The 13,062-nt window shown below is 36.4% G+C and overlaps 1 protein-coding gene across 1 annotated transcript; it reads right to left on the reverse strand.

Moving 5' to 3' along the window:
- Positions 1-279: 279 nt before the first annotated feature.
- LOC133817972 (pentatricopeptide repeat-containing protein At5g15280, mitochondrial) lies at positions 280-4,495 on the reverse strand. Its single transcript, XM_062250643.1, has one exon. It carries the CDS (start codon positions 4,316-4,318, stop codon positions 539-541), a length of 3,780 nt encoding a protein of 1,259 aa, XP_062106627.1. The 5' UTR covers positions 4,319-4,495; the 3' UTR covers positions 280-538.
- Between the last annotated feature and the right edge of the window lie 8,567 nt (positions 4,496-13,062).

Consider the following 13,062-nt stretch of genomic DNA (forward strand, 5'->3'; position numbering starts at 1 on the left):
ACAAACCTCTACTAAATAACTTAGAATAATTTTATATGTAGAATTATCTATCCATCCTAGTATACGTCAGTCTAATACTTATTAATAAATGACCAAATTTCTGTCTTTTTTTCGTCTTATTATTGTTAATTCAATTTAATACCTTTCTTTTAAAAAAAAATTAAAAAAATCTCACTATCATATTATAATTTTCAAACGAGACCTATAGCTATTAGATGTGTGGATCATCATCAATCGAACGATAACCATTCTACTCAAAGCTTGTTAGAAGACAAAATCTTTGTGAAACAATGTTACATTAGTTCTCGGGTATACACATGAAATGTACAAGTTTTTCAGAGATACAACTGAGTCGTATACATTCAATTAAACACCTTTTATAGCAGTCTAGTCTATATATAGCACAAAAGAATGACCATCTTAGCCGAAGTTGCAAAAAGTAATTATATGAGACCAAAATAAAAATCACATGAAAAATAATTAACATTTATTAATCAAACCTTCGTTGTGCTTGTGTTATCCCAACTTGATCTCTGAATCAGTTTTTCCTAGAGAATCCGCTTTCAGAAAGAAGCCTTGACAGGAAGCCTTGGCTGCTGCTGCTGCTTTTGTTTGTGTTTTTGTCAAATGAATTTCTTAGATTGGTGATGAGAGACCAATGTGTCTTGAAGTCTGGTTCATAACCGCTGCGCTGCATCACCCGGACAAGCTCAGATGCCTTCCTGTGATTGTTTTCGAAGTGATACCTATTGATTACAGAGGAGAACATCTCCCTGCTTGGAGTTTCATCAACATGAGCCATAGAAATCAAAATCCTTTCTGCTTCCATTGTTCGTCCATCTTGGCAAAGGTGATGGACAATTATGTTCATTGTACTGACGCTCGGCTTAAGACCCTTTTCCTGCATTTCAGCATGAAAATCTAGAGCTTCATTGAGGCAGTTACTTGAGCAGCAAGAGCTAATTACAGAATCATAACTGGTAGAACTTGGAAGATTGCCTTTCTTTAACATTATGTTCAGAAGGTTAACTGCCTTGCTTAGTCTTCCATGTGAGCAAAAACACTTAATAAGGTTGTCGTAATTGATGCTATCAGGAATTAGATGTTTCTCTACAAGTCTGTCCAGAAAATTTTCTGCTTCTTGAACCATACCATAAGAAAGAAGGCCCTCCACAATTGCGTTTTGAATGATGGAATCATGAACCCAGCCCCTTAGTTCCATCTCCCGACTCAACTCTAAGGCTTTCTCAAGCTCCCCACCATTACATTGGGCCAATACAGCTGCTCTCAGGCTGCGGTTGTTCGGTCTGAGTTCCTTAGACAACATAGTAGATAGATACTGAAAAGCACTTGACACGTCTTTACACTCATAAAACCCATACACAAGAAAATTGTAGGAGACTTCATCTAGTTGCAATTTCTTCTTTTGCAAATCATCCACAACTTCGTTTACAAACAAACTGTTCCCGGTAGAGAAGAGAGAAAAAATCAAAATGTTGTTAATAACAAGGTCATGCGACTTGCTTTGTCCAAGCACAAGTTCCTTCAGCTTTAGTGCACAAGAGACCTCGCCCTCCATACACATTAAGCGCACCAAATTTCGGTACGCTGAGATTGAAAGGTCAAATTTTTTTCTAATAGTGACACCAAGAAGCTCCTCAACTTTCCTGATGTTCTTGACCTTGCAATGGCCTTGAACCAGAATATTATAAGTTTCGGCATCTGAAGCTATCCCCTTCAATGACATTTCTTGGAATAGACTGGCTGCTTCTCCAACCTTACATGTCATGCAAAACCCTTGTAACAATGCATTATTCACAAGCAGCAAAGATGATGATTCCTTGCTCAACAAAACCTCTTTTAAGGCAATAGCTTTCTTGTGTCTACTAGCCTTGCACAGCTTAGGAATTAATATAACAGCAACATCCAAACATGGGGCTAAATTTTTAGCCAGCATACACTCCAATATTTTTAAAGCTTCAGAAAATCTTGCCTCCTCACACATTCCTCTTATAAGATGACTGTAAGCTACATGATCCATTACACAACCCCGCTCATTTAGTTCTTCTAGCAATGAATGTACCACTCTAGTAAAACTTGCAAAACTGAGCATTTCAATAAACAGATGACAAACATCTAACCTTGTGTGAGGAAAAGACACCATCATGTTTTCGAAAAGCTCCAGCACTTCATTTAGCATTCCCTTATTGCAAAGGCATTCCAAAAGAGATTTACATTCCTCAAGCCCTGGCACCCACCTCTCTTCTCGGGCAATAACCCACCAACCATGAAGATCCCTAAAATTTCCCATTTTACAAACACCTGTTATTACAGCAGTGTATGTCTCGTTATTGAGTTTTAGATGCCTGTGCAGCATGCTGTCCCAAACTATCTTCCCATTGAATCTCCATCCTCTCTTGCAGTAGTACAGCTGGACAAGTAAATTTAGAGTTTCTTGGTCAAGCAAATTAACCAACTTCATATTTTTCTCAAGAATATTTGTAAAAACCTTAATATGGTATCGTGAAGCACACAGCCTTTTCAATAAAGTAGAGAACACGGACAAAGACAATTCTTGTCCCCATTGAACCATGTCATCTGCTAAAGCTAGTGCACCTTTCAGGTTTCCATGGTTACAATCTTTTTCTATAAGTGAGTTATAATCAAGCACTAGGCTATCTTCTAGAATCCCTGTAACTCTCCCATCATACTCATCAAGGTCGGTATCTAAGTAAAGTCCATTGCCAAGATTGTCAAAGAATTCTGTTTTAGAGAGTCCCACACCATTATCCCTTTTTAGACTCACGGCTAATGGATCAAAGCCCAAAACTGAAAAAGCTTTAGACAGTTGACCCTCCAATGATAGATTATGCACTATACCACAGTTCTCCATCCCACAAATTATCCTCTTCACTTCATCGAATTGCCTAGCTTTACAATAGCCTGCTAAAAGAATTCTAAAAGTTGATAGATCTGGAGTTGTTCCCCTCTCCACCATTTCATCAAAAACGTCCCGAGCATGTTTCCACATACCTTTCAAAAACAACCCTCCAATGAGAGCATTGTAAGAACATATATGGGGTTGTAAACCTTTAGCAAATATCTCTGCAACATAAACAAAGGAATTCTTTAAATTCCCTTCGTGGCAACTCCAACCAATCAAGATGCCGAGGGTTATCTCATCAGGAATGAAACCAAAAAATTTCAACTCATGCATGAATTGTTCTGCCATTTCTGTGCCATAATAGCTACACAGAGAATGTATAGCTCTATTCCCAGCCAAAATATCCGGTGGACATTGTAATTCAAAAAAGAAACTTAGCACATCATCGAAGTCCCTCTTCTCACAATACCCGAAAACAATGTCATTAATAGCAGAGTTACTAAGCTTGTATCCACAAGCCATAACCGTCTTGACAAGATTTCTTGCCTCTTGAATCTTTCCATCTACACAAAGTAGTCTAGTGACATTATGAAGAGTTGCCTTCATCATCTCATTCCAATCAATGCCCATCTCAACCATATCCAAACAAACTCGCAAAGCCAGGTGGGTTTTCTTTATTCGAACCAAATGATCTAGAAGAATACAGTAACACGACAATGAAGGAGCAAAACCAAGTCGCTTCATTCGATCATAAATAGAAACAGCACTCTCTAATTCACCTCTACCAGCATACTCCTCAATCATATAACTGAAAACCTCATGACAATCCATCGAAATTCCTCGCCTCTCAATTGAAAAGAGCAAGATTTCAACTTCTTTAAGCAGCCCCGCCCGGACAAGCATCCGAGCCATGACCTCGCATGACTGAGGAAGATGCTCAAAATCCTTACTTTGTTCGTTAGCCCACTTGAACAACTCCCACAAGGGTTCAACCTTCCTAGCTCCAAATCCAACTTTCCCACCCTCAAACTGAAAACCCAGTAATATTTGAAGCACATCTTCAGGTTTGAGCTCCGAAACTCGCCGAAAATTACGCGTATATTCGGGAACGATATCCGAAATCTCTCGAAGAAGTTCTTTCAAAGAAGCGTTCGCAAAGGTTTTACCATTGTTATTCTCTAGAAAATGGGAACATCTAGATATGATTGACTGAGCAATGCCAGTGAAGCAAACTGATTGTAGATCTATGTGGGTTGCAGTTGATGGTGATAAAGACTCCAAAATAGACGGGGTGGTCGAGAAGCGAAGCTTACTTAGAAAATTTAGGAAGACATAGGAAAGCGAACCGATGTGGAGCTTGCGGAGTGAGAGAGATGAGAGAGCTTGAGGCCTCACATTAAAAAGAACTTCAGAAATGGCGGCCCTTGGTCTCATCTATATGTATGTGATATACGCATAGTAGGTGCTTGTGGAAATGTCGCAGTGGGAATCGTCGGTAGCGGCAAAGACAGACTAGGCCAGTGCCTTGCGAGTTACTTGTGGAGCGTGGCATTTCAATTTATATATTCCTTTTCGGTGTTAAAATTTTGTACCCAAGTGAGGTGTGTGTGTGTGTTTTTTTTTAAATGCAACATTAGTATATGAATAATGTAATTATGTAGAACAAGTTTGACTAGGTGAGATTAGCTTATTTTTTCTATTTGGATAATTATTATATAAAATTCTTTTTTAATAAAAAAATTCTTTTTAAAGTATTTGGATATCAATAAAAAAAATATTTTATGACTAAATTAGAAATTATAAATATTGATGAGAGATTTCATCAACAAGAATTAGAGATATGAAAGGTATAAATGATAATTAGAATTTTACATGTTTCAGCTTATCAATTAAGCTTAGTCCACAAATGAGTATTATTGACTTAAGAGCTTGCAAATGTTCAAGTTCTCTCTAAGATTGTAATTTAGTAGCGTTTTTGTATGCATCAGTTGGCTTGGTTTTAGAATGAGTTTCCAACCCTTTTTATGGGTGCATGGGGGATTAGGGCTCGCTAATTCGAGCTTAGTACCTTGAAAGTGGTAATTATAAGATTAATACATTGATTACAACAAGAAATGGAAGTAAATTATGCTAAGTGCAACTTATGAGTTGGCTCTAACTTGTCCACCATGCAAATGGTTTCTTCTCTTCCTTCTGAGCAACTCTTCCAGGCGTACGTTTGTACGACTACGTTCTGGATAAAGGTAACAGTGTCAGGCGACAGATCGCCTATTCCCAAAGATGATTTTGCCTCTCTAACCTCCCACTTTGTCGGTTGTAAGGAGGGGACACCCACATCCCAAGGTAACCAACACTTATGTCAGAAGTAGGTAGGCACATGTATTAAGGTGGTCCCCGTGTCTCTCAAGTGGACACGTGATCATAGTATTCTTGCTAGGTGTCGAGAGCTTCCAAGAACACATGTTTTGCTCGAACTCCGTCACTTGGACTTTCCTTTAGGGTCAAAATCCTCATAACTTTCCTTGGACTTTGTCACTGCATGATATTCCACAATAGAAAAATAAAATGGAACGAATTTACCGAACAAAATTTTCTGGCTGAGTCGCGGACAAAGTCGCTCTCTTTAAGACGTTTCGCGGCTCTGCCCCAAGTGTGCACGGCAGTCTATCAACCACGCCGTCCCCAGGATAAAACAGCCTCTGTACGAATCCTCCCTGCACCGAGAGGATCATTCTTGTACACCCTCTATAAAATTGCTCTCTAAGAAATTTCGTAGAACCAAGAAAGAACTCTGTGTTTTTTTTTTGTTCTATTTTTTCCAAAATGGTTCTATCTTATTTATACACAGAGAAACCCCCAAAACGGTCATAAACGTTTTTTTTTTCTTTAATAAATCAGAGGAGGATTAAGGATTAAAACGGCTAAAAAAAAACGTTTTAGTAAAAATAAAACCGCTTTTGGTATTATTAAAATGAACGTTTTAAAATCAATTTAAATAAGATGATATAAACGTTTAGATACCTTTGTTTAAAAAAAATAAAACGTTAATACGACACCACCCACCCACCCGCCAGCCAGCTCGGTCGGACGGACGGCGGCGCGCGCGTGTGGTGGTCAAGTGTGTGAGTCCTCACCCATTCGCACAAAACTGGGTACCCCTTGGGGCACACCCCAAGTCATTGCACTTGCAATATATATACACTCTATGAAAAGTGTTCCAAATCCATGTGGGACTTTTCCCATATCACACACAAATGTATCAATTTTTAATAATTCATAACAAAAGGTTCCAACAATCCCCCACTTGAATTTTTAAAAATATTTTCTTGAGCAATTTCAGAATCTATAAGATTGTGCATAAACAAATGTATCTTTCGATTTGAACATTTGCGTAGTGAATACGATTTAGATTATACTAGAGTGACACGTAGTCTTGAACTCTATTTCTAACATCGTACCACGCACCAACCTTTCAAGGGTGTAATCAAAACAGCCCGTGCGTTAATGGCCATGCACGTCTATCCCAGTATAGTGAATGCTCTAGAAATTTTGCCCAAATTCCATAGGAAGCGGCCCCACTTCCACATTCACGTAGGTGAGTCTATCAAGAGTACTCCTGTAGCTCGGTACTCCACTCCACATAGAGTATTGATCTCATTAAGAGTTTCTATTAACTCATCCTCTCATCGCTTCAGGAATTCATGCTTCTATTTGCTTTAATGGAAATAGCATGATTCAACTCATATCACTTCACAACTTGTTATTACCCATTGAACCTAGTTCTTGGGATCACCAGTCTTTAGGTTGGGTTACCATCATGAGTGATTCATCATTCTAAGGGCAATAGTCCCATTCCCTTCGATGTTTTATGGACTTTCTCTCTAGCTAATCCTTTCGTCAAAGGATCTGCTAGGTTATCATCAGTGCGTACATGATCCACTCTAATAGCTCCTGTTGAGAGAAACTCTCTAACAGTACTATGCTTACGACGTATCTGTCGTCTCTTACCATTGTAATAACGGTTCTGAATTTTTGCAATAGCCGCGGTACTATCGCAGTGGATCAACACAGCTGGTATCGGTTTTTCCCATAAAGGGATCTCAGCTAGCAGGCTTCTCAGCCAACCTGCTTCTTCACTAGCTGTAGCTAGTGCTATCATTTCTGACTCCATGGTGGACTGTGCCAAAATAGTCTGTTTCTTTGATTTCCAAGAAACAGCTCCACCAGCTATACTAAAGATATAGCCACTTGTTGCTTTGGAGTCATCAGACAGAGAGTTCCAGTCTGCATCACTATAACCTTCGAGAACAGCTGGAAACTTCTGATAATGTAATCCAAGGTTCATGGTTCTCTTTAGGTATCTCATGATCCTTTCAATAGCATGCCAATGCTCTATACTAGGTCTGCTAGTAAACTTGCACAATAATCCCACGACATAGGCAATGTCGGGTCTAGTACAATCAGTGGCATATCGAAGACTGCCAATGATGCTCGCATAGTCAGATTGTCTTACACCGTCACCAGTGTTCTTAAATAACTTTACACTTGGATCATATGGTGTGCAAGCAGGTTTACAATCAAAGTAATCGTATTTCTTTAGAATCTTCTCAATGTAGTGAGATTGATCCAAAGAAATTCCCTTTTCGGACCTAGTAATCTTAATACCAAGGATTACATTCGCTTCTCCGAGGTCCTTCATATCAAAGTTAGCACACAAAAGAGATTTCACAACATTCACAGCATGGATATTCGAACCAAATATGAGCAAGTCATCCACATATAGACATACAATAGTGCAAATGTCATTATCAGATTTGTAATAGATACATTTGTCACTTTCATTTACTTTAAATCCATGTGAGATAACTAAATTGTCAAATTTCTCATGCCATTGCTTAGGTGCCTGCTTAAGACCATACAGAGATTTATCTAACTTGCAAACCTTATGTTCCTGGCCATGGATCACAAACCCTTCCGGTTGATCCATATAGATTTCTTCTTCTAATTCACCATTAAAAAAAAAGCAGTCTTAACATCCATTTGGTGAACAACTAGATTGTGAATTGCAGCTAGGGAAATCAAAACTCTAATGGATGTTATTCTCGTAACAGGTGAAAAGGTGTCAAAGAAATCTATGTTCTCTCTCTGCCTAAAACCCTTGGCTACCAAACGAGCCTTGTATTTTTCAACAATACCATCGGGTTTCAATTTCTTTTTCAAGATCCACTTACAACCTATAGGCTTACAACCAGGAGGTAAATCAACTAAGTGCCACGTTTTGTTAGACTCAAGAGACTCCATCTCATCATTTATTGCTTCTTGCCAGAGGTCAGCATCTAGAGAGCACAAGGCTTCTTGGAGGTTAGCAGGATCCTCTTCTAATGTATAGACACAGAAATCAGAACCATAATCTTTAGCAACTCTAGTTCTCTTACTTCTCCTAGGTTCTGATTCTCTATCCTCAATATGTTCATTATTCATAATCACAGGAATGTTGCTAGTAGATGCGCCCCCACTATTTCTCAATTTAAAAGGGAATCTATGTTCATAAAAATCAGCATCATTTGATTCCACAATAACATGCGCATTTAAATCATAGAACCTATATGCTTTACTATTAATTGCATATCCGATAAATACACATTCATAGGCTCTACTTGCTAGTTTAATTCTCTTGGGATCAGGAATACGAACATAAGCCAGACAACCCCAAGTTCTAAAATAAGACAGGTTAGGTTGCCTATTTTTCAAGATCTCATAAGGTGAAACTTTACTTTTAGACTTAGGAACTCTATTTAGCACATAACAAACAGTCAAAAGAATTTCACCCCACCAATGAGATGCAGCACCAGAATTTAATAAAATAGCCACAACAGATTCAGTAAAAGTTCGATTCTTCCTTTCAGCTTTACTGTTCATTTCAGGTGAATATGGTGCAGTGGTTTCGTGTACAATGCCATGTGAATTATAAAACTCAATAAACATGCTTGAATCATATTCAGTTCCTCTATCACTACGAAACCTTTTAATTTTCTTATTGAATTGATTCTCAATTTCAGTCACAAATAATTTGAACATGTCAAGCGCATCACTTTTATTTTTCATCAAGTACACATAAGTAAAGTCAGAACAATCATCAATAAAAGTGATAAAATAACGTTTACCATTCCTAGTTAACGTTCCGTCAAGTTCACAAATATCTGAATGAATTAAATCTAGTGGCTCAGATTCTCTAGTAACAGATTTATGAGGAGTCTTAGTTATTTTTGCTTGACTACAAAAATCACATTTTTCAAAATCATTTTCTGACACTTTAGGAATCAGTCCTATGTTACTCATGTTCTTAATAATGCGCTTATTAACATGACAAAGTCTAGCATGCCAACCATTAAAATCACACAACATATAAGCAGAAGGAGAAACTTTATTGGATTCAACATTTAACTTAAACATACCATCAGTAGCATAACCCTTCCCAACAAAAATACCATTCTTAGTGATGGTGTACAAATCAGCCCCAATAGTTTGAGTAAACCCAGCCTTATTAAGCAGAAAACCAGAAACCAGATTCTTTCTCATCTCAGGAGTATGCATTACATCTTTCAGTAATAAAGTCTTTCCTGAGGTAAACTTAAGCTCCACATTTCCCATCCCAGCAACAATAGTGGTGTGGGAATCTCCCAACAGCACTTTCTTATCATCAGCAGCAGTGTATGCTTTAAACATAGCACGATCATAGCAGACATGGCGAGAAGCGCCAGTGTCTACCCACCACCCATCTGATCCACCAATAAGGTTGATCTCAGAAATCATAGCTATAAAAGCTTCTTCAGACAAGTTAGCCTGCGGAGTAGTGCTTGGCTTGTTCCTACACTTACGTGCCATATGACCTGGCTTGTTACAAACGTAACAAAGGAATTGTCCAGATTCATTCTGTTTAGGTGGAGGCTGCTGCCTTCCATGTTGGTTCCTGTTATGGTTCCAATTCTGATTGTTGTTTCGAGGATTGTGCTGGTTGTTGCGGTTGGGATTTGAATTCCCGTTGCGGTTGGAATTTGAATTCGAGTTGCGGTTCTGATTCTTAAAAGTTTTGCCATTTGGCTTCAGAACCGCAGGTGTGGGCTTCTTAGGGATGCTGTTAGAGACAACAAGCACCTCTTCTTTCTGGTCTTGTTTCCTTGCTTCCTCCTCGATACGAAGGCGGGTGATCAAACTTTCTAAGGAAAATTCCTTAGTCTTATGCCTGAGAACATTTTTAAAGTCCTTCCAGGAAGGAGGTAATTTGTCAATTAAAACAGCAACTTGAAACTGTTCATCAAGGGCCATACCTTCCGAGATAATCTCATGAGCAATTTTCTGAATTTCGTGAGATTGGGCCTCCACAGATTTGTCATCAACCATCTGATACTTCAGGTAGCGACTAACAGCATATTTTTTAGTCCCCGCCTCCTCTGTATCGTATTTCTTTTGCAGCGCCTCCCAAATCTCCTTTGCTGACTTGTCTGAGTTATAATAGTCATATAGATCATCAGATAAACCGTTAAGAATAAAATTCTTACATAGGAAATCGTTTTCCACCCATGAGTCCAAGTCCTTCTGTTGCTTCTCACGTTCAGTCTGATTGCCCTTGTCGGTCGAGGCTTCAGGGACAACCGGCTTCAGAGCAGTGAGCACAAACGCCACCTTCTTCATGGTCAGATAAAAAAGCATCTTCTATTTCCAACGCTTAAAGTGCAAACCCTCAAAGCGAAATGGTTTGTTAATATCAACAGAGGTAGAACCAGAAAATTCATCGGTCGCAGCCATAGCAGAACAGAACGTCTTAAAATTGATATTCCACAATAGAAAAATAAAATGGAACGAATTTACCGAACAAAATTTTCTGGCTGAGTCGCGGACAAAGTCGCTCTCTTTAAGACGTTTCGCGGCTCTGCCCCAAGTGTGCACGACAGTTTATCAACCACGCCGTCCCCAGGATAAAACAGCCTCTGTACGAATCCTCCCTGCACCGAGAGGATCGTTCTTGTACACCCTCTATAAAATTGCTCTCTAAGAAATTTCGTAGAACCAAGAAAGAACTCTGTGTTTTTTTTTTGTTCTATTTTTTCCAAAATGGTTCTATCTTATTTATACACAGAGAAACCCCCAAAACGGTCATAAACGTTTTTTTTTCTTTAATAAATCAGAGGAGGATTAAGGATTAAAACGGCTAAAAAAAAAAACCGTTTTTGGTATTATTAAAATGAACGTTTTAAAAATCAATTTAAATAAGATGATATAAACGTTTAGATACCTTTGTTTAAAAAAAATAAAACCACCCACCAGCTCAGGTCGGTCGGACAGCGGCGCGCGTGTGGTGGTCAAGTGTGTGAGTCCTCACCCATTCGCACAAAACTGGGTACCCCTTGGGGCACACCCCAAGTCATTGCACTTGCAATATATATACACTCTATGAAAAGTGTTCCAAATCCATGTGGGACTTTTCCCATATGACACACAAATGTATCAATTTTTAATAATTCATAACAAAAGGTTCCAACACTGCATAACTTGTAGGTACTCAGTGACACTCACTTTGCCTCATGGACATGGAGTGAAGTTATGAAGTATGTTTTTTGCTAACTGAATGCTCTCTAAGTACCAGGGCTTGACACGTATTGAGGAGATCACTTTCCATATGAGGTAATCTCAATGCTCTTTTAGTCGAAAATTACAAGTAACAATAAAAATTATTCTTATTTAAAAAATAGAATCTCAAAAGTCTATTTGGTCTCCTAGCTTCTCCAAAAAGATATGAATTAAAAAAAATTATTTTTTACTTAAAACACCTTCAAAATAATATTTTTAATACTATAAACTAAAAGAGCTTAAAGAAGCTTAGTCATACAGGGTCATAGTATGTCATATAATATATATAGCACTAACAAAGAGCGCGTAAGTGTATATTTTCACTGGGGCAATAATACTAATATTTATTTAAATAGTTGTACTTAAGTAATAAATTAGTATTTTAATGATAATAATATTAAATTTTATAAATACCAAATTAATTTTTTTATGGTAATAATACTAAATCTTTATTAATAGGTGTAGTTAAGTACTATATCAAATTTTTATACAGTTATCATACCAAATATTTGCTAATATTGCACTTATTTAAGTATTTCCTATAATTTCTCTTTAAGTATTATTACTGAGAAAAAAAATTGAATTGATATTTGAGTACAATTGTTGACGCAGAATTGGTAATCAAAAAAATAAATTAATTATTACACAACTATTTACAAAGATTCGGTATTATTACAGCAAATAGCTTGTTTATAAAATATATACATATGGCAATTTTCAGAAATATTACAATAAATTTAGAAATATTAGAGTAACCTTTACCATTACTTTTTTTTGGTTATATGAAACCCTAATTTAGATCTTAATTAAATTACTATTTTTTGTAGGGGAGATATTGCATCTCATAAATATATAAATACACTTAATTTTATAAATATATATAAATTTATAATTACACCTTATATATTTTTTATACTATGTTTGAATTGTACATATTTTTATATAAAAAATATATAAAAATAAAATAAAATTTCACACTGAATTTATTAAAAATTGAAAATAAATTTTTTTAAATTATAAATTCAAATTTTTCTTGATAAAATAAATTATTAAATAAAAAATATGAAAGTCGAATACAATCTCAAATATAATAAATTTAGGAAAATTTTAATTAAAAAATACAATAAAATTACTTTTATATTTTATGATTTTTTGTATAATTAATGTACTAAACTTAAAATTTTACAAATAGAATTATAAAATTGAAATGGGTAAATTTTAGATATTTTACTTAAGGATAAATTCATATATATAATGTATTTATATGTTTATGGGTATAAATATCTACCCTTTTTGTGACCATAAAAGAAAAAGAAAAAAAAGAGACAAATGTCTTTAATTAGTAAAATACAAAATTACTCCCAATAGACTAATATATAATTATAATATATATACATTTAACAAATTTTATTAGTATTATATTTAAAAAGTAAAAAAAATATACTTAATAATTTTTTGCCTTCTCCTCAAATTTGAGAGGCAACTATATGTATGAGCATATATATGTATATAATATGCTGTCTCGTTGAAATGATATTTGGTGTAAAATC

Source organism: Humulus lupulus, chromosome 2 (assembly GCF_963169125.1).
Source record: "Humulus lupulus chromosome 2, drHumLupu1.1, whole genome shotgun sequence".
In the NCBI taxonomy this organism is placed as follows: domain Eukaryota; kingdom Viridiplantae; phylum Streptophyta; class Magnoliopsida; order Rosales; family Cannabaceae; genus Humulus; species Humulus lupulus.

Coding starts and splice junctions, on each gene's coding strand:
- LOC133817972 (XM_062250643.1), bottom strand. CDS start 4,318: ATGAGACCAAGGGCCGCCATTTCTGAAGTTCTTTTTAATGTGAGGCCT.